General features: G+C 38.5%; 1 protein-coding gene across 7 annotated transcripts in view; it reads right to left on the reverse strand.

Annotated features, from left to right (window-relative positions):
* Positions 1–2,242: 2,242 nt before the first annotated feature.
* mtcl1 (microtubule crosslinking factor 1) overlaps positions 2,243–22,365 on the reverse strand; it is a 61,921-nt gene continuing 41,798 nt past the window's right edge. For 2 of the 7 annotated variants that reach the window (XM_083524860.1, XM_083524856.1), the window contains 11 exons: positions 20,352–20,477; positions 18,447–18,659; positions 17,939–18,100; positions 14,898–15,065; positions 13,346–13,606; positions 12,466–12,629; positions 12,157–12,274; positions 11,992–12,068; positions 9,894–11,409; positions 8,469–8,533; positions 2,243–4,241 (listed from right to left, as the gene is read on the reverse strand). In XM_083524860.1, coding sequence (XP_083380986.1) covers positions 8,495–8,533; positions 9,894–11,409; positions 11,992–12,068; positions 12,157–12,274; positions 12,466–12,629; positions 13,346–13,606; positions 14,898–15,065; positions 17,939–18,100; positions 18,447–18,659; positions 20,352–20,477 — 2,844 coding nt within the window. In that variant the 3' untranslated portion in view covers positions 2,243–4,241; positions 8,469–8,494. Of the gene's footprint in view, positions 4,242–8,468; positions 8,756–9,893; positions 11,410–11,991; positions 12,069–12,156; positions 12,275–12,465; positions 12,630–13,345; positions 13,607–14,897; positions 15,066–17,938; positions 18,101–18,446; positions 18,660–20,351; positions 20,478–22,365 lie in introns of those variants that run through there. The other 5 variants (XM_083524855.1, XM_083524854.1, XM_083524857.1 and 2 more) reach the window with 4 other exon arrangements.

Consider the following 22,365-nt stretch of genomic DNA (forward strand, 5'->3'; position numbering starts at 1 on the left):
ACATCTTTTTTTGCTCATCGCTTTGAGCACCACATTAATAATTTACCCACTCCCTCTATCTCAGAGAAACATGTTCCCTTCACTCTGACTTATAGCTTCAGTTACAGACCTTGGATTCTACAGCTCTGGCACAATATCACACTTTATATGGTAAAATGGGTCAGAAGAAGTTGAAATGAGGGCAGCTTAGAAGAATGACATTATGAGGAATTTATGAATTTGAAGTTCTCCTTCATAAATCTTTTAAAACCTACCTTTTTTCTTTTACTTATTTTCCTTTCTATCTTTTTACTGGTGTCAGTATAATTGAATCAAAAAAATATATATCTTACTTATGACTCACTTAACATAGTGAATGGAATAATAAGAAGCATTGTAATGCTGGAACAGGTTTGGGGTTTCCTAGTTACAGTTAAAGGAAAATGTAATGCTACTACACCTTAAGACATCCTGTACAAAAGCCTCCAACTTTGTGCTAACAGTTTGGGGACGAATCACATACAGCAGGAAAGGTTAGATGTCCCAATACTTTTGCCCATATAGTGTAGGTGTGACATACTTTGCAAAATAAAGAGATTCTGGTACTGATGCCACTGACCCTATGTAATCTGGAATGTTTTAATCTTCATAGGTTTTATTAATCTATTATATGTAATGGTCTTTTACTAATCCCACCACCTGCTGAACTACACACAGAAACCAAAACTGTGGTGTATCTGATACTAAGAAATATTTTACTAGGCATATTATTTACATTGTGCAATGGCAGACAGTGTTTACTGAAAAAACAACCTAGGATTTAAATATTATAAAATAAATATATACAGTTTATATTTTCGAATATAGAAAGTTTATATATACAGTACAGACCAAAAGTTTGGACACACCTTCTCATTTAAAGAGTTTTCTTTATTTTCATGACTATGAAAATTGTAGATTCACACTGAAGGCATCAAAACTATGAATTAACACATGTGGAATTATATATGGAATTATATACATAACAAAAAAGTGTGAAACAACTGAAAAATGTCATATTCTAGGTTCTTTAAAGTAGCCACCTTTTGCTTTGATTACTGCTTTGCACACTCTTGGCATTCTCTTGATGAGCTTCAAGAGGTAGTCACCTGAAATGGTCTTCCAACAGTCTTGAAGGAGTTCCCCGAGAGATGCTCGGCACTTGTTGGCCCTTTTGCCTTCACTCTGCGGTCCAGCTCACCCCTAAACCATCTCGATTGGGTTCAGGTCCGGTGACTGTGGAGGCCAGGTCATCTGGCGCAGCACCCCATCACTCTCCTTCTTGGTCAAATAGCCCTTGATGCCTTCAGTGTGACTCTACAATTTTTATAGTCATGAAAATAAAGAAAACTCTTTGAATGAGAAGGTGTGTCCAAACTTTTGGTCTGTACTGTATATATATATAAAGGCTTAGTTTATTTATTGTTATTTCATTTTGTATTTTAGGAGTTTTAAGTGTTTGATTTCATTTCTGTCTTTCGTAAAATCATTATTTGTACTTGTGTTTAATTTTAGCATTTTTTGTTTCTAATATCTAAAATATGGCAAAAGCCTTTATATTTATAAGTTTATACTTAACAAAATATGTTTAAAAGGTAATTTAATCTAATATCTAACAAACTATAAAAATCTCTAAAGTCTTGTTTCATGGTTCAGGCTGTTCTTTGTCTCTCTTGAGTTCTTATTGAAATTATTTTGTATATTTGCGCTTTATTATTTGTTATCTGCAATCTGCATTTGCTCTCCTTGTTATTATGTGACATAGATGGTAAAATAATCTATAAATACTAAAAAAAAAAAAAAAAAAAATTGTTGCTTCGTCATGCACGCACTCATGCACATTATAGTTCCAGTCTAGTTTTTGGATTTTTGGAAACGTACCTATTTATTTGAACAACAAACTTTAGCATTAATAGATTTAGTTTTTGTGGTAGTTTTCAATAACTATAATAAGCTTGCTATATAACGTTTATAACTCTAACACATCGTATATAGAAACATATCCAGTGAAAATAATGGTATAGTTTATGAATTTGTGCTCTGTATATGTAAATGATATTTTCTCTCTCTCTCTCTCTCTCTCTCTCTCTCTCTCTCTCTCTCTCTCTCTCTCTCTCTCTCTCTCTCTCTCTGTGATCATTTTCTATCATTTTTACGTTTTTTCTTTACAACAGAACAGTGAATCCATTCAGGTAACATCACAATTTTTGTAAATTAACATTCATTTTTATTACCAATTAAACAGACTTTATTTCATAAGACTTCAGACACTAACTTATTTTAAAACATTCATCATATATATAGATTTTTACAATCCCATTTTATATCCTTTAAATTAAAGAAAAGAATGTAAATATATTAACAGCTATACAAAGACAGGGCAATAGGTACAATAAGCGACTTAAAAAGTGGTCTAACCTGTGTAAATTTGATGGTAACAAAATTACACACTGTGGACAGTTGTTTCTAAGTTTGTGTGTGTGTGTGTGTGAGTGTGTGTGTGTGTGTGTGAGAGAGGGTTTGTATATAGGGCTGTCTTATAGTGATATAGCACAAGGTACAACAGCGTATTTAATATCATGCACTAAAGTGCTATGGTTCAAAAGGCATGCAGATCAAATTATGCAGGAAAATATGCATAAGGATAATCAGTTGCCAGTGACCTTCCCTTTGTGGTGCATTGAAACATTCAGCTTTAAATGTTGGCGTAAATAAACACGTCAGTGTGGTTGACATCATGTTTCATAGTTCCCTGACACGGATTTCTGTTCTTCTGTCGCTTTTTTTTTTTTTTTTTTTTTTTCCCAGTATATAAAATAAATAAAACGTCTTTTTGTGGATATTTAAATAAAGTGAAGCCACAAGCAAAATTAAACAAAATCCAGAAAATTAAACGAAAATAAAATTTGAATTCAACATGTAAACATTGAGACAAATTCATTTATCCGTTTTTTTCCCCAGAATATAAAAAAAACAAACACCAACACATATAAATTCTTACGTATTGCATATACACAGAGACACATGTATAAGGGACCATTGAGATATCAAGTGTGTTTAGTTTAGGCACCTCTGATGGAGTAGGTTGTGTTGTTTTGCTTCAGTACATTCGAGGTCCTTGAATTCTCACAGAAAGTACTAGAAGGTTGTTGCTTGTCGGCTGGTGCTCGAGGAACGGCGTCCTTCTCTCATCCCCGAGGATGTGAAGGGCGTGAAGGGCTAGAATGTTTCAACACTCTGGTGGTGCTTGTGTGGTCAGGCTGGATTTAAGGAGAAAAAAGACGGAATAGGAGAAAAGAGGAGAGGCGGAAGATGGAAAGGAAAAAAAAGGGGAGGAACGGAGGAGTACGGTAACAAAAGAGAAAGTGAAGGAGAAAACAAAATAGGGGTGAAGATGAGTTAGTGGAGGAGAAGTAGATTATGAGAGCAGATAATGACAAGGAAGAGGAGAATGTGCAGAGAATATATTTTTATATATATAAAAAAATTGAAAGATGATAAGGAAGACACGATGAACAGAAAAGATGAAAAGACAAGAAGGAGCAAAGCAAAAACAAGAATGTGAGGAGCAAAGAAAAAAGAGGTGGAGGGCAAAAAGTAAATAATCTAGATGAGAGGATATTAAGTAGAGATGAAAAGGAAGGTAGGAGAGGAGAAAAGCAAATACTGAAGGACAAATAAGATTAGCAGAAATAATGAGAGAAATAATGAAGAGAAAACACAAAGAACAGAAAGTGAAGATGAAATGATAGAAGAGGGATTGAAAAGAAAAAACAGAGAGGAGAAACAGATTGAACAGGAGATGGGAAGAAAACAGAAAGAAAATATGACAGGCAAGGAGATGAGAAGGACATATGATAACCGGACAGATCTGAAGAGAACAATCCAGAAGTCTAGAGGCAATTGCAAAAGAGGTGAAGATGGATAGAAGAGTATTGAAAGAGAAAAGAGGAGAGGATTGAGCAGTGAGCAGGCTTGGCTGGTGCAGGATCTCCTCAGACTGTGTGCTGAGGTAGTTCCTGACAGGACTCCTCTGGCTCTGGGATCGTTTGAGCAGATCTGAGGGGTGAAGGGAAAAGGAACTTTTCTGTGTGGTCTCTGTAGTTGGGTGAAGTAGAAGGAGATCGCGCAGCCCAGCGAGAGGGAGGGCGGCGATTGGCAGGACGCGCCGGGCGCAGGAAACAGGAGTCCAGGGGCGGGGCCACTGGCGATCGGGGAAGGTCCTTCAGGAAGGAAACACATGAATTTAAAGGATTTAGTTAAGAAAAATTAATCTATAGTAAAGCCTATTTTGGTCTCTGTAATTTTAATATAATTTGATGTGCAAATTAGATTGTAGATACTGTGAGGTTTCTGTGGGCGTTTTTGATAAATTGTGGTTTGTTGTAATTGAAAAACAATTTATCGTGGTAATGCAGACACGTCTTTAACTCATTATGTTCCCCATATTATATTGTGCAGCCCTGATCAAAACTTCAATATAATATAAGGATCTACTCTATGAAAATACTACTATGACCAAACCACAGAAATAGCATCATAATTCAAATCATCCCTGAAGTTTCCCATAAAAAAAAATCCCATTCCAGCTGAAGAAAGACACTCGGTTTTCATCAGTCTGGTACTCTATAGTCTCGTTGTGTCTCTCTGTTGTTATTACATTTCTTCAGGGCCCTTGTTTCAGATGAAGGATAGAGAAATCTAATACACACAACATAAACTACTTCTGCTAAAAATAAACAGTCTGAGAGAGAGCAAGAGAGCGAGAGAGAGAGAGAGAGAGAGAGAGAGAGAGAGAGAGAGAGAGTAACACTACATCTGACCTGATAAAGTGTGTCAAAGCAAATCACTTCATTACACAAGAAGAGACTGATGCTGTAGCGGCTGATGCCGTATTAATAAGTCTTAAACACTTGGGAGACTGATGACACATAACCAAATAAAATTATATAATAACATATATAATATAATTCCGATAACATTTTTATAAGAAATTTGAGTTGCGTGCTACATCTGTTAGAAACCATGTCTTTTGATTTTTAAATAGTCAAATTATCTCTCGGATGGCTGAATCAGATTGGCAAAAATTTTAAAAAGGGGCCAAAAATTTTTATAAAATAACATACAGTATATTAAAATTATGCCCTCAAATAAGAGAAGAAACTATTTATATTTGAAACAAAACTAGTATTTTAAATGTAGCATCCTCAAAAATATGTGCACCAAATTGATTGCCAAACTTGAAGAACTTTCATTGAGAGATCTGTAGAAAGTAGCTGGGAAAAAAAGATTAGCAGTTAGCAGCTATGGCCAAAATTTTCACGACTGAAACAGTTGGAAATTTGTCATGAAACCAACAGCTAGTTTTTAATATACTCATAATGAGCTGTTTGGATGCATTGCAAAAAACCCTACCTGAGAGCATCTTGAGAAAAAGAACTCACCAAGGCTCTTTAGAAACATATTGAGCAGGTGCCCACATAAAAATTTTGTGGTCTTCCAAAAGAGGGCTACAACAACTAATGGATAAAATCCATAATAACCGATTACAAAATTTGTTGTCAATGAATGCCGTTATCGAAAGTTGGGCTGCTCAAGATACGGTTTTCCGTGACGGCAACACTGCCACTAGCAAAATGCCGAACAGTACAGAGTCAACGGGCAACAAGAAAAAGTGTGCATCCCAAGTTATCCAAGGCATGGGAGTATTTTATATTAAACATTACAAAGAAGACTGTAACCTGCAAGTAATGCAAAGCTGAGCTTGTGCGGCATGGAAGTACCACAGTGATGCACGAGCACATAGGTGTTACGGATGAGGGCGAAACATCAGTACAGTATGCAAAAACTGTATAATCCTCATCATGTGAAAATGGTATAGTTTATTGAAGTGCTTTTAAACTGTAAACTGTTTGCAAACTTCAGGACAATTGCACTTGATCTGTTCTGTCGAGACTCGTGAGCATCAGGTTGTGCAATCGACATAGTGACGGATTAAAACGGTGCGATTGAACACTAAATCTAAAAGCAGCAAGTCTCCATATTGAAACTCTCCTGAAAACCTGTGGTCCTTATAAAAAAATAAAAAAAACATTTGAATTGAATAAATATGTATAAAAAAGGATGTGCCAATAATTCTAGATGGCGTTCTGTAGATGGAGCACTTTTCTAATAAGACTTCAATCTTCATACTGTTAAAAATGATTTGCATGTGTGAGCTCAGTTTGTATGATAGTAGTCTTTGCTGAAGAAACATAAGTTAGTAAAAAATTTTTCAGTGTTATTGTCTTTTTTAAAAGGTTTTGCTACACATAAACAGCTAAAAAAAAAAAACAATGCTAATATATAATCAGATTAAACAGACAAGTCTACCAGTGAGAAATGCATGCTATACCTACAGTTAGCAAAACAGAGACTAACTTGTCTAAGTTAGCTATATAAGTGACCAACAAAATAGTTTTTGTTATAAATATATAATGAATTCTGGAGGGTAAATTACATGAATGATGGAATCCACCTCATGGTGTGTGTGCTCCGACATCAGCAAGTTAGCTTGCTAGCAGCTAGCAAGCTAGTATATTAAGGACAAGAGTATTTTCAAATTGTGCCTTCCTATTATTTAAAGAGAGTATTCCAATAAGGTTTTTGGCATTCAAACAATTATTTATTATAGATTAATAATAAAAAAAAAAGCCTTTAAAATCACTTAATTACCCAAATATTACACGGGTTGTGACTTGTGAATTTTGATATTGAACAGATGCAGCACTTGCAAACCAGCTATGCACATTTAGAGTTCACTAAAGCCTATTAATACTGATATTGCAGTCTCCCAAGGGTGGTTCACTAATGTTGTGAGATAGGGGTTCATTTTTGAGGTGCAGACCAAGTAGTCAGTCTACTTTGCTATAAATGCGCTACACACGATACACATGATTCTCCTGAAAAAATCCAGCCCGACCATGCTATCTGCACCAGCAAAGCTAGAAAGCCATTGCTAGTCAACGAGCTTGGATCAGTATTGACTTCATGCTAGTCTAAGCTGTTATTTTTTCAGCAGCGAATCATCTATTTGCATGCAGCAATGATAGACACAGTGTAAAAATTTTACACAACATGGAGAGCAGGTAAAACAAAAAAAGAAAAGAGCAGAAATTGTTAGTGTGTAGTCTTCGAAGGAGGTCATTTATGTAGGCATAGTTTGCCTCTTAATATGGCCTCCACTGAAAGAACTGTAAAAGAGGTAAGAAAAAAGCATAGATATGGAGGAGTACAACATCGTACACACAAGAGGCATAGCAGAACCTACTAAAAACACAATGGGGTCATTTTAATTATCCACAACCTCCAAAAAGCTAGCAGTATATCCTATTGTATAATGCCAGTGTGAGTGTCATTCATGGCATCTCAAATGGTGTATGAGATTAAGAAATCTTTATTATATATATATATATATATATATATATATATATATATATATATATATATATATATATATATATATATATATATATATATATATATATATATATATAGTACAGACCAAAAGTTTGGACACACCTTCTCATTCAAAGAGTTTTCTTTATTTTCATGACTATAAAAATTGTAGAGTCACACTGAAGGCATCAAGGGCTATTTGACCAAGAAGGAGAGTGATGGGGTGCTGCACCAGATGACCTGGCCTCCACAGTCACCGGACCTGAACCCAATCGAGATGGTTTAGGGGTGAGCTGGACCGCAGAGTGAAGGCAAAAGGGCCAACAAGTGCCAAGCATCCCTCAGGGAACTCCTTCAAGACTGTTGAAAGACCATTTCAGGTGACTACCTCTTGAAGCTTATCAAGAGAATGCCAAGAGTGTGCAAAGCAGTAATCAAAGTAAAAGGTGGCTACTTTGAAGAACCTAGAATATGACATTTTTCAGTTGTTTCACACTTTTTTGTTATGAATTTAATTCCATATATAATTCCTCATGTGTTAATTAATAGTTTTGATGCCTTCAGTGTGAATCTACAATTTTCATAGTCATGAAAATAAAGAAAACTCTTTGAATGAGAAGGTGTGTCCAAACTTTTGGTCTGTACTGTATACTGTATATATACTGTATATATATATATATATATATATATATATATATATATATATATATATATATATATATATATATATATATATATATATAAATAAAATCTATATGCTGCTAGCTTTTTGGATGAATCTTTTTTTTAGTAACTGATGGAATTAATTATTCAGACGATGATATGCATGCTCACACCTACACCATGATGTTTTAAAAGTGAGGCAAAAATAACGCACACCATATATCCCACAGCTCCCGGCTGCCGAAACCTTGTCTTTGTGAGAATGATGTGGCATGCAGATCCATAAAACACAGTTGGACACAACACGGTGAGGTCGCTCTGAGGGTAAACATCATAGAAGAGGAACTTACGGGACGGCTCGGGCGTGCGAGCGCCATTATAGTCCCCAGGGAGCAGTGAGTAAGACAGTGTGGTTCTGGAGACAGTCCGGAGAGGGAGACATGGCAAAACACTAATCAGCACAAAAAATACAATCTCACAAATACTGTATACAGGAGATGTTGGCAAAAAAAAAAAAAAAAACAGGCTGTGTGATCAGGTTCCATGAGAAACATCACTGCAGGCTACAGGAAGTCCACTCCTCTTGCTGTGGGACCTGTAAAAGGGGTGAGGCGGGGTTTTGGCATGACCATCCTCACTGTCCATTCAGAGAAGAAACATACTGAGTATATGGTGTACCACAGTATTCATAAACTCTATACTGTGTTTACTGTATCTATGTATCAACATTCTATGGTATGTGTTTCCTTTCACGGTAGTAAAGAAGATGACGTTATCAAATAGTATAATACAGTAATTATTACATAATACATAATGCAGTCAGTGATTCACCTCTAGAGGCCACTCTTGTAATGACATCAGACCAGAAGCCGGAAAAACTATCGAAATTGATTTTTTTTGCAGATAGCCTATAGTTCCACTAATCAACTATTGTTGACCTCTATTATTAACCACAGGTAATTTTAGTTTAAAAACCAACCTTTATTAACAAATACATATATGATATGAGTAAAACATATATTTAAAATTAACATTTTCAAAATATGTCTCTGTTTCTTCAGAGTTACCGTTCCAAATGTGGGGGCTGGCTGTATTAGGCCCAAGGGCCGTAGTTTGGGGACACCTGACCTAAGCTATCTGTTTTGCTAAATGTGGCAAATGTGGAACAGAATTTGTAATGTTTTCAGGATAAACCTGCTAGCTTTTTGTCACTAAATATAACCACCTCACACTGCAATATGATCAAGTTTAGCCCTTTTCCATATCCCATTGACAGACTGTAGTGATTTTCTTGTTTATTTTGCTTGATTACATAGATTACACCAATAACACATTAAAACCAAGGCAATGTGTTTCCCTTACAATTGCTGCTAGCCTACAATATTGTTGACAGACATTTTATATATTTACTCAGTCTGTTTGTCATCCAAATGGACAGTCTTTTTACCATCACCACCAACATTAGCTACAAAATTAGCTGCTTGGAGCTGAGCATAAATCAGTCGCAAAAAACCATAAGCAGCAGCCTTTGTTAATTAATAAGCTGCAGCACAGCATCTCTGTCTCATGCTTTCCAGTCAGTGGCACACAAAGACATGCAGTTGTGATTAGTTAAATTTTCTCAGTCTGCACCATCTGCATGACAAGACAAAACCAGACACTAGCTTTCTCCACTTAGTGCTAAAATATTTCCTAACTCACAGTTGCCTTAAAGTTGTTGTAATTATTACGGATAGAACAAATGAATTAAGAATGTGTGAACATTTCACTGTTACCTCAATACATCCAGGCTTGTCTGCTTCTCCTGTTTTGCTCTGTGCTGCCGTAGCTGAACCTTGTTTCTTCTCTTCCCTGAGGCCCTGCTCCAACATTTTTTTATTCAGTATCCGTGCTGCATTCTCTGCTATTGTATAACCCGGTGGAGCTGACAAGTCTTGCCTGATGCTAATTGTTTCTGGGTTCTTCTCACCCTGTAATTCCACTATGAGCTGGATAGGGCTGGGCGAGCGACCCCTGGGGGGCCTGGCGAGGTCCTGCGGTGTGCCATAATTGACTGCCTTAGGGTCTGAAGCACCTGCAGACCCACTTTCATTTGGCCTGGAGCGACTGGGTGACTTGTTGAACTTCTGTGCTGTGTCAAAAGTTACTGGGGTATGGTCAATGATGTTGAATAGGCTGGAGAGGCCATCATTGATGGTGGTGTGAACAGGGCTGTCTCGAGTGGTGGTGGAACGTGCCCATGCTGACTCACTGTTGCCCTTCAGAGACTGAGAAGTGGGCGTTGGTGCTCTGGGTGAGCTGGCAGGGGGTTCTGATTTTCCCGGCACAGTATTGGTACAGGAGGGCTTGCGCTGGAGCTTTGGTGATCCATATTTTGGGGAACAACATGACCGTTCAAATTTGGCTTGCGTGGCAGGTGAGTACTGTGCCTTCCTGAGGCTACGCGAGGGAGAGGAAACTGGAGTGAGGCAGCGACGAGGGCTGCTGGTGATGGTCTGCAGTGCCACATTTACACCCTGTATGGTTTGCGTGCCACGTGTCATTGAGCTATTTGTCTGGCATGCTGCATCACGCATTTGCTGGTCGGCAGGACTGGTTCCAGTTGTTGTACTGGAGCGGATGGCATTCCGAACTGAAAATGCCACTTCCTTCATGTCGTCGCTGAGATTCCGAGAAAGCTCTAGCTCAAGCGAGGATGTGTATCCCATTGCAGTACACAGAGTTGCATGCTCACCACCTTCTAAATGTCTAAAGTCACATGGCCACCTTCCTCCAAAAATGTCCTCCCCTTCATTTTCTTTGTTTATTCTGGATAATGCATACTCCTGATCTAACGGTCCTGGGTTTAACCTCTCTGCCCGAGTGGGGCTATGGAGGACACGCACACCAAAGTGGTCAGGCACTGGGGAGCCCCTTGCAGCCAGATGCTGACAGTGCTCCAGGCTGCTTGTGGTATTGGTAGTTAGTGTGGCACTTGTGGTCAAGTACCATGCGGCTGGTTGAAATGTGTCTGACGACAAAGGGATAGGTCTGTGGGTATCTGCCCGTTCCACCCATGCCTCCACTACCTGTGGGGGCAGCACAGGGCCAGGAATTGGGCAGGAGGACAATGGGGATTTGGAGAGATCCCAGCCCTTGCTATTAAACTCCTCGATATATTTGAGGTCGTCCGGAGATAAGGGTGGAGTCACCTCATCCCGTCCACATTCACCTGACTTGCTCTTGTCTGGCAGGAAGGGTGAGCTATCCATCAGTCGCTGGAAGTCACTCATAGAGCAGACTGATTTTGCCCTGTGGCAAATATTAAAAGTAAAATTAAAACAACATAATAATACACCAACCAGGCATACATTTATGGCCACTAATCAGGCATCACATTATGACCACCTGCCTAATATTGTGGTGGTCCCTCTTTGGCTGCCAAAACAGTCCTGACCTGTTAAGCATTAACAGCATTAACTTCTTCAGCAATTTAAGTACAGTAGCTTATCTATGGGATCCACTGTTACATCCTTTGACCTCTTTTGAAAGGTACTGACCACTGCAGATTTGGAACAGCCCACAAGAGCTGAATTTTTTGAGATACACTGACCCAGTCATCTAGACATCACAGTGTGGCCCTTGTCAAACTCACTCAAATCTTACGCTTGCCCATTTTTCCTGCTTCTAACACGTCTACTTTGAGGACAAAATGTTCACTTGCTGTCCAATTTTTCCCACCCACTAACAGGTTCCATGATGAAGAGATAATCCGTGTTATTCACTTGACCTGTCATAATGTTATAATGCCATAGTGTTATGCCTGATCATTTTGCATAAACACACAAGCACATATACACCAATACACTCATTCATACAGTACTCTCCAAGTACCTGAGCAGGCTGCCACTGGTCATTTCCTCTTCTGGATACAGTACTGGATCTGCTTGCTCTGAGATCTCATTTAGTGCCTGCAACACATTCATACAAACACATGGTGCACTCAAGAAAATGCTCATCAACAATCCACCCCTTCAAGGCTCTGTGGTCATTTCTTACTTCATTGAGACAGGGGAACCTCTTCTCACTTTCCAGCCTGGATGAAGGAGGAACCTCAGCCTCATTGGGTGGATCCAGAGACAGAGCATCCAAGAAGAGGCTCTCACTGGGTCGTGCCCTTTTTGTGTAGAACAACAGAGGTAGTTCATAGCTTAATTTGATATAACTTACATGCTCTGGTATAAATCCTACAAAACCAATACACACAGATGGGAGAATACTTATTCTTAGTACTCTTTTCTACTGTTGATTTTCTACAGGTGTAATATACAATAATTATGTATTGAGGAAATGTAATAACGCATGCACCTCTCTTCCAGCGTGGCCTCCGAGTCCGAATGGGAACGGGACACCGCACATGGAGCTCCACGAGGGGAGCGTGGTGATCTGGGGACTTTACAGGGACTGTCCTGAGGAGAAAAAACCCGCGGTGTCCCTCCTTCAGAATGGCGGAGAGGTATTTCCCGCTGCATCTACAGTACAGCAAGGTTGAGGGGTGGAATAAAAGAAATTTGTACAAATATTTTGTCAGATTTAGATCTGTGTTGAATTACATTACAGAAATGAGTTACAAAATATAAAAATAACCAAAGAACTCATATGAACCACTGAAGAATGACACAACCTCTTCACTTTACTCTAAAGCAGCAAGTGTATTAAGATCCTAAGTTTTTTTTTATTGTTAAGGGCACATATGCAAACTTGATAAGTTTAGTCGCTTTCCTATACACTTTATGTAGTTTTTCCCCAAAGTGTTACCACAAAGCTGGTGACACACAATTGTACAAGATGTCTTTTCCGTTTACTTGAAATAGAAGCCCCAAAACCTGTTTTAACATGACAATGCCCCAGTGCACAAACCCGGCTTCATCAAAATATGCTAAAGCAACATCATCCTAAAGCAACCTGCTACAGAGATCTGATCTCAATCTTACTGAACACCTTTGGGAGGAATTTCTGGATGAATTTTGGATGAATTTCAGTACATGCTTTGTGTATTTTGTCCACCACTGCTTATACATTACTATTTTCTGTTCTTAAATAGTTTAAATTCAAACTCTCCTGTATACATTTCTAGTGTTTCTTATGTTTTTAGCCTTCAAATCTGGGTAACGTATGTGCCTGTGCTGATTATATCTGCATACTTTACGCTCATGAACATGGACCCAGTGTGGCCCCTACTACCGACCTTCTCCATCTTGCGCCATAGGTCTTGTACATTGCGTTCCCGCTCCTGTCTCTCCCTCTCGAAGCTCTCCAGCAGTTCGTTCCTCTCCCTGGTCCATCGCCGCTCGCCATGTCGAAGCTTCCAGCGCAGCTCCAGAGCCACACCATGGCTATCGGCCAGAAGCCTCTTCTGCTCCTCACGCTCCCTTTCCTGCTCCCTCTCTCTCTCCTGCCACAAAGTGTCCGTTCCCCCTACTAGCGCTGCTCCTTTTGACTCCTCCAGCTGATATAAGGGTAGAGGTGAAGAAACAGACACAAACATGTGAAAACAGTAAGCTTTTGTATGGTAGCAAATTAATAGACAGCTACAGGGAAAAACTACAACTTTTTCATCTTTTAAACTTTTTTAATCTTTTCATCAAATAATTAGGACTGTTTTTATTTAGTTAAAAACCTTAGTTAGCGCTTTCAGAATCAGAATCAGAATCAGGTTAATTGGCCAAGTGTGTTGACAGACCCAAGGAATTTGGTTCCAGCTGTAAGTCACTCTCAAAGTACAGACATAAATAAAAACTATACATTCAGCTTGGACTATACAAGACAAAACAGACAAGACAAGACAATACAGACAATGTCACATCAGTAAAGTAGTTTGTTTTGTTTGCTATTTGACTGTATATGCTTAATTTAATGTAAAGATGAATAACTGAATCATAATATTCACTAATAAATCATTATTAAAACAATAGAAAAACAAAATCAATTTGAACAAGCACTTTTATTTGAGTAAAATCACAAAACCTGAGCCCTGCATGATATTTTGAATTTCTCATTATACCCTTTATACCCTTCTACTCATTGTAGACGCTTCAATACGAATCTAAACATGTCATTAACTGAGTTCTTATTTCTGCTTATCTCTGCAAAGCGAATCGGCTCTTAAACTTTATTTTATGTAGGGCTTGTAGGGCTCATCTCAGTGACCCCGGCTACACTAAGTCTGGATTCTTGAGTGTGTGTTATTAGGAAGCTGCAGTGCTATAAAAAGGCTGAATCTGGCTTTTTTTTAAAAATGGTAAATACGGAGAAGAAACAGATGTCTGACATAAAAAAAAAATTAAAAAAAAAACCAGAAACAATAATTATGCAAAACTTATTGCATTGTATATAATATGAATGTGGTTTTTCAAAATAAACACAAAACAAACCAAAAAACACAAAATGCCCAGAAGTTCTATTGTGTTCAAAAGTTTTTTTTGACTTTTTTGAGCAAAGCCTTTTAAATACTACCAACTATCCATTAGTTTTCATTTTCTCCTACCGACCAAAGGATTTTAAGAATAAAATATAGGTGGTTAGTAGTTGAATTTGACACCTTACTCCCATTAGGTTATTATCTCAAGGCTCATATAAATTTATAGGACTTGGATGAAAATATCCTATATTCTTTCTGATAAACTAAGACAGACCTAACATATTTGGCTCATACATATTTTGTGTGTACTTCTATTTTACATCTCAACATGTTGAGATTTAAATCTTGATGTACGTCATCATGTTTGGTGTGTCAGCACCTGTGCTATGCGGCTCTTCATCTCAGCACGCTGTATCTCCCATGCTGCTTTCTCATTGGCCAGAGTCTGCTGCAACTGACAGCATCTCTGAGCCTCCTCCCGTAGCTCCGCCCTCAACTCCTCCAACAGAGAACGTAGGGCATGAAGAACCTGTCTACTGTCACCCACCTGAAAGAAAAAGCGACGAGAAGATGAAAAACAGCATAACTGTAGGTACCCTGAGTAGGCATGCGCAGTTAATTATGATTTTGGGAGGCCTAAAGAAAACCTGAAAGAAATCTAAAAAAAAAAGCAAAGGCGAAAATGTGCAAACCTCCACAGCCGGGGTCTCAAACTCAATTGGCTGAGGGCCATTGTTGTGATTGACATTTCATTGGAGGGCTATTTTAACATTTAAGCAAAACAAGAATGATAATAAAGAATAAATAAAGACGCTTGAGATTATATTCCTTTTTCTTTGCATATCAGACAGGTAGCATTTCTATTAAACTCCACAAAAAATACTGCATGTGCGTTTTTATTTTATTTTAAAGAATCGCGTATAATATAAAAAAAATATATTTTTGCGGGCCGAATTATGTTTTTGGCAATAATGTTGCTCGCTGCCTCACCATATTAACTGTATTTACAACAAGAGCTTACAAACTTGCTCCTTTGAAAGTATTTGAAAGTTGAAAGTCTTTCAGTATTTCAGAACATTGGAAAAATGTGCTTTTTTTGCTGTTGTGTTTTTTGTTTTATTACTATTTCATTATAATGCAGTCCAGTTTCTTCACACGTGTCATGCTATAGAGGCGCACGTGGATCCAAGCGCAAGGGTAGAAATACAAAGGCACAAAAACTAAAACACGAAATAAACATAACCGCGAGAATGACAGCAACCGAGGAAGATTAACTGAGAGACAAAGAGTGCCAGGCAAAAGGAAAGCAATATAAGTGCCCATTATAATTAAGCATGATCCAGGTGCAGAAAGAAAGTGGTAGCTCAGTGGGTAAGATGTTGGACTTCTGACCAGAAGCTCATGAGTTCAAATCCAAGCATTCCACAGCCACTGCTGGGCACTTGATCAAGGCTCTTAACCATTGCCTGCTGGATGACCGGATAAGAGCGTCTGCTAAATGCCATAAATGTAAATGCGGACATGAAACCGTGCCTCTGCACGTGCTTATGGAAAACATAGACCTGTAGTATAAACCTGATCTGTTAAAAATGTTTTGCTACAGAATAAAAAAAAAAAACCTATTGATGTATCTGCACTCAGGTAAACCACATAAAGCCAATGGAATGGAATGGAATAGAAATGACTACTAATGGGTGAATCACTGAATAAACGGTGTGCTTTACTACTCTGCGTGAAGGTGTCCAAAGCCAGAGAACGTGCTGGAGATTATGCAGAATACAATTTCTAACTGTACGTCTCCTAAGGTTTTAATTAACACTGCTCTAATCCCACACAGATAGCTCGGACTCAGTCCATTAACTATTCGCTTCCACACGCTCCGAGTGCCAAAATAGCGAATAAAATACAATGTGAAGGCAAAGCTTACACTGTACTATATACTGTACTGTATACTGTACAATCTGATTTTGTTGCTATCAGAAAATAGATGATTGATGTATAGATAAATTTATGAATATACTATATGCTTGTGTATGTATGCAGTATCTCATATTTGAGAAACCATTTCAGTATCTCTTCTCAAAGGACAATACTATATGAATTTGGATATATTTTAGAGTAGTCAATGTGCAGTTTGTGTAGCAGTATAGATTTTCTGTCCTCTGAAAATAACTCAACATACAGCCATTATTGTCAAAATAGCTGGCAACAAAAGTGAGTACACCCTAAGTGTTCTTGTTTTTATTTGCTTGTCAGGACCATACAAATGTGTGTATCTTATATTAGAGCAGTTCTAATTTGGAGCTTTAATACAATTCTCTCATACTGATCACTAGATGTTCAACATGGCACCTCATGGCAAAGACTCTCTGAGGACTTGAGAATTAGGATTGTTTCTCTCCACAAAGATGCAGAGGCTACAAGAAGATCAGTAACACCCTGAAACTGAGTTACAGTACAGTGGCTAAAGTCATACAGAGTTTTTCCAAGACGGATTCCACTCGAAACTTGTCTCACAAGGGGTATCAAAGAAGTTGAGTCCTCGTGCTGTGCGCCGGGTGCAGAAGCTGGATTAAAAAATACAGACGCATGAGTGCTGCAGCATTGCTTTAGAGGTTGTAGAAGTGGAAGGTCCTCAGACTGTACGCCACACACTGCAAAAAGTTGGTTTGCGTGGCCATCTTCACAGAAGGAAGCCTTTTCTGAAGCTGGTTTACAGAAAAAACACACAAAGGGTTTGCTGACGTGAACCTGTTCAGGTTGCATGAATTACTAAAACCACGTCCTGTGGTCTGATGAGACAAAGATATACTTGTTTGGCTCAGAAGGTGTCCAGCATGTGTACTTCTTTCAGACATTGGGAAAAACCATCATGAAAACCATCCCAAACACACTGCAAAGAGGACAACTGCCTTGCTGAGGGTGAGGGTGAAGGTGATGGAGCGGCCAAGGATGTCTCCAGACCTAAACACTATTGAGCACCTGAGTTATTTTCAGAGGACAGTAAATCTATACTGCTATACAAGCTGCACATTGACTACTCTAAAATATATCCAAGTTTCTTTTCTCTAGTATTGTCCCTTAAGAAGAGATACTAAAATAGTAAAATGTGAGGGGTGTACTCACTTTTGTGAAATACTGTTAATAGTTATTTATAACCCCCCCCCCCCTCCTTTTTTGTTACACTTTGCAACAATTTTTAAGTATAATTTATACTTAAATCACATTAGGTAATTGTACATGTATAATTATACACCTTTATATTGTGTATAATGTCTCTGGATGCAATAGCATAGCCTTAAATTGTCTTTTCACACCCAAAACTGTTCTACATTTTAAAGTGAATCAGTCAATTAACAACACAATGTTGCTGTTCATCCAATCTGTTCTGGAAATTCATCTTTGCTTGTTCAACCGTACCTGCTTCTGATAGTGGAGTTTATCTGGGGACAGCATAAGTGATCCAGGGTCAAGGATGTCTCCCCACATAGCTGGGGGACACACTTTGTCCTCCCGCTCGGTGTCTTCCTCGCCATGTTCCCTTGCCCTTCCAGCCTCTGGGATGCTTTCCAACCGTTCGTACTGAACAAGCAGAGCAAACAGAGTGACAACTTTTGTACAATATCATGATTTACCTTATAATAGCTGAAACACCAAAAAACTGTTAATAGGAAAATACAATTTTTTAATGATTTATCGTTGAATTAATGATGTTGGGATTATTTCATAGATTAATGATCGTGATCTGTTTTTGTGCTCCGCATCCTGGCAGTATGCAGTAAATCGCATTACGCTGTGCAGCGTAATTAATTCTTCCAGCATTCCAGATAAACAACTTCATTGATTTACTTTCCATGAGCTTACAGGATTTTCCCATGCACTGTTATTTAATCATCGATACAAATGTTATTTCCTTATTCAGCCTGACCTCGGCTCCCTCCTCATCTGCGTCTGTCCTGCGCCCGAGCCTCCAGTGCATAAGGATCCAGCGCAGCTTCATGTAGACGATGATGGCGTTCTGACGGAACAGGCGCACTTCCTGTTGCAGTGAAGCTCTTTCCTGTGGCCACGCAGGCTCATGTGACTGTAGACCCTGCAGCTCCAGACCTCGACGTGCCTCCAGATGCCTCAGCTCTTCTTCCTATAGGGACAGAAATCCCCTTTAAATGTTGGAGAGTCGTAAAAAGCATTTCACTGCATGTCGTACTCTGTATGAATGTGTATGTGACAAATAACATTTGAATTTGATTTAGTTTACTGCATTTATAAACACATCCCCAATTATAAACACATTGCCAAAGTGAATTTACACTTCAGAACATGCTATTATAGGAAAACAGGTTACCTTGAGGTAGTAATTGTATCTCGCCATCTTATATGAGTGACAGTACACAAGATTCGGTATGTACCTCGGGTTTTATTTACAGTTCGGTAACGAGAAGCCGTAAGAAATGCAAAATTTAAATAATCTTTATAGTATAAATAAAAAAAATGCAATAAATTTTTTATTATATTGATTCAATTGAGTAATCAATTAAATTGGCCCAAATTAAACTGATTAAATAAAATAAATAGAAACATTTACTTACATTTGTTAGACGCCATTTCGATAATACAGATGTGTATAAAAGTGTGTGTGTGTGTGTGTGTGTTTTACATTTAATATTACATTTTCTACTTATTTTAGCATGCTTTATCTGCATTTAAGAAATGTATAAATTAATTAATTAATTTATTTGTTCAATTTATTTAATTATACATTTATTTATTCCTTTCCTCTTTCCTTCATTCATTCATTCATTCATTCACTCCATCGATTTATATACGGAACTGTCCGAAATTTCTGGTTTAAAGAGAAATTCTTGAAGATGTACATAAAACAAAAGAATCCATAATCCATAGATGGTTGTAAGAAATGTTGCCACTGACAGGAAGGCAGCGATTTGGCACATGCGCAGCACAAAACCTGAGTTTTTGCATATGCGCAGTACAAATCGTGTTTCTGTGTGGATCGAGTAGCGCTCGAAGTGCGAAGAGGACAAACTTGCGGTCAGCTAATTAATATGCTTGTGAGGGAACTCCGATTTTAACTATGTTCAGCACGGAAAACAGGGGATTGCATTCGGTATACATGTGCACTGCACCCGGAGTCCTGTCCTGAAATAGTTTCTACCGTCTTACTATTCGCTACAACACGCTGCCTATCATGTTTAATTCTGTAAATATCATTGAACTTTATGCACACTAGGGGAAAAAAGACAGGGGCAAAAGGACTGATGTAACATTCAAGGCAGGATGATGTTTTGCACTTCAAATAAAGTCTGATTTAATATTCAGTATTGTAAAACCTCACCAGTCGGCTTAATCTAATATTCAGTTCGGTGCATTTGTAAAAAAAAAAAATCAGCTTGTACAATGTTTCAATGGTGTTTAAATTATTTACATCCTATCAGATTTGTACAGCGGAAACAGCTGAGATAGACCCATCCGAAACTGAGGCAAGATTCATGTCTAAATTATTTTCCACTGAAAATAGTTTTGAACACTTTTATTGCCTTTTATATTCCATCCTCAATGAGGTTGTGAGTTGTGACATAAAGCATTTTGCATAGAGTGAAGATATTGTGAATTTTGTGCTCATATTATTTTTGCATTCACACACACGTGTTATCAAGAACTTCACACTACCCAGGTGTTACTTGGAAGTGCTACACATGCTATACTTTACTGAAAGAATAAAAAGGCCTTTAGCCAAGCATAAAACGGTTGCAGTGGCCTTCTAATGGATGATTTATCCTGACTCGTGTGCGCTCGTGCAGGCAGTGGCTCCTACCTGAGTGATTGAGGATGCTAGGTTGTCTCTCTCTTCCTGTCCTGCTCTCATCCTCCTGTCGGGATCCAGACAGAATGGTGCCTCCCTGGCAGGAGTGCCCACTTCAGACAGGCTCGGCTCCCGGAACTGAACGCCATCGCAACACAGAACACAAGCTCTCAAACCAGGTTCGGGAATATCACTTTTCATGATTGTCCTTCCATTATGCCATCCAAACGCAGCGAATGCGTTCGCAATAGTGCTCATGACACATAGCCTATTTCTCTGACTGTACTGTAAAGGCACATTTTAGACATCAGTTCCTCTGAATTTGCATACGAGGAACGCAATGAGTGGCCTGGTTCTTATTGGTGGCTCTGTAGGGAGATGGTGTCCTAATAACACTCTCCTAGCACCCTCGGTGTCAGATGCACTGACACAAACGCAGAAGCGACAATTTGAGATGCCAGTCAACTCCACCAGCCATGAAACAAGCTCTGATTTTTATTTTCCAGGGAAGTTATGCACTTATGCGGTAATACCAGCAGTCAGGCTAGAACAGATGGTGTAAGCTGTATGGGACCGTTCTAGAGGACGTCGAAATGTTTTATCCTCCTCAAGACTTCTATTCCGCCTTGTTACTGTGTATGCCAATGAAATTTCGATATTGCAAAAGCACTTTATGGAACAAACCAGCAGCAGCTCGTGACCATAGACTTTGGTGGAGCAGGAAAACAATAATTACAATACATTGATTCACAAATGTAACCCTTGATGTATCACACAGACTAATATTTAGTACAACTACAATAAAAAATGCAGCTTAGAATCGCCACTATAGGTGCATTTTTTGTTCGCCTGTGTTTGAGCTAATACCATTAACCAGGGTTGCCAGGTTTCAGAATGCTTTCCAGCATAACTACATCTAAAAAAAACACACAAGAGACTTCATAACAGCTTCAAATAGTCAGGAATTGGAAAAGAGGGACACATTTTTCTTCATTTACTTCGCCATTGTTTGGGAAACGAGGCCACTGTTTTGCACACTGTCATGTCCATGCCGAGCCAATCAATGAAGAGTCGGCTTGAGTAGCAAAAAAAACCAGCGACATGTTTTAAATCTTTGGTCAGTTACTTTTTCCAATGATTGGTGTGAGGATTTAGAAAAAAAACAACATTGGTTGAACGACAACCACACATGTTCATGGAGGGAGTCTGCTCGACCTGCCTATAGGAAAGAGCTGCTGCTGAGGCAAGCACAGACTTACTACACAAATGCCTCATGCTAACCTGCCAATCCAAGCATTCACAACACAAAGTGCAAGAAGTACAGGGGAAATGTGTTCCACACTAGACCAGAACTCGTAAGCTGAATGAGGGGTGCATGAGTAATGAAAAATCAAAGCGAACTGAAATTGAGAGCAGCAGTTGTGAGTTGCATGATCTTCGCAAAACACAAAGGTGTGCTATGGACAATGGCGTGAGACCATGTGACCACCAGTTTTATTCATCTATACTGTATAAAATGGTTTAATGTCTAAATCATTGCAATTGTTTTCGTTGAAAAATAGGAACTGGTCATGGCAAATATATTTTAGGACCTTTACTCTAAAAACCTTATTTGAATTTACAGTGAATTTATATCTTGGCTGAACTTTAACTGTTTAAATGAGGGAATAATCTATCGTAGCTGTGGAATTAGAGGAAAAATCCACAGTGGCTTCGCATTCGCTAACATTCAGTCAAAGATTTATTTTGCAATGAATTTCTGAGTTTTTAGGTCCACTGCTATGCTAATGTTGTTGTTTTTTTTTACTTTAATTACCATTTTTCCACTGCCATGCTGATAGTCATTAGATTTCATCTTTACCTAATGACAGTGATGCATCTTTACTCTCTTATTAAACACATCACTTTTTCAAAGCTTCAACCCATCCATCAACATGATCGTGCTTGTCATCCTGTGCTAACTAGCGCAACTAAGTGTCTGCTGTAACTCAACTGCATTAGGTTACACATTCCAGGGTTTGCTGTC

The sequence above is a fragment of the Silurus aristotelis genome (genome assembly GCF_946808225.1).
Source record: "Silurus aristotelis genome assembly, chromosome: 22".
NCBI lineage: Eukaryota > Metazoa > Chordata > Actinopteri > Siluriformes > Siluridae > Silurus > Silurus aristotelis.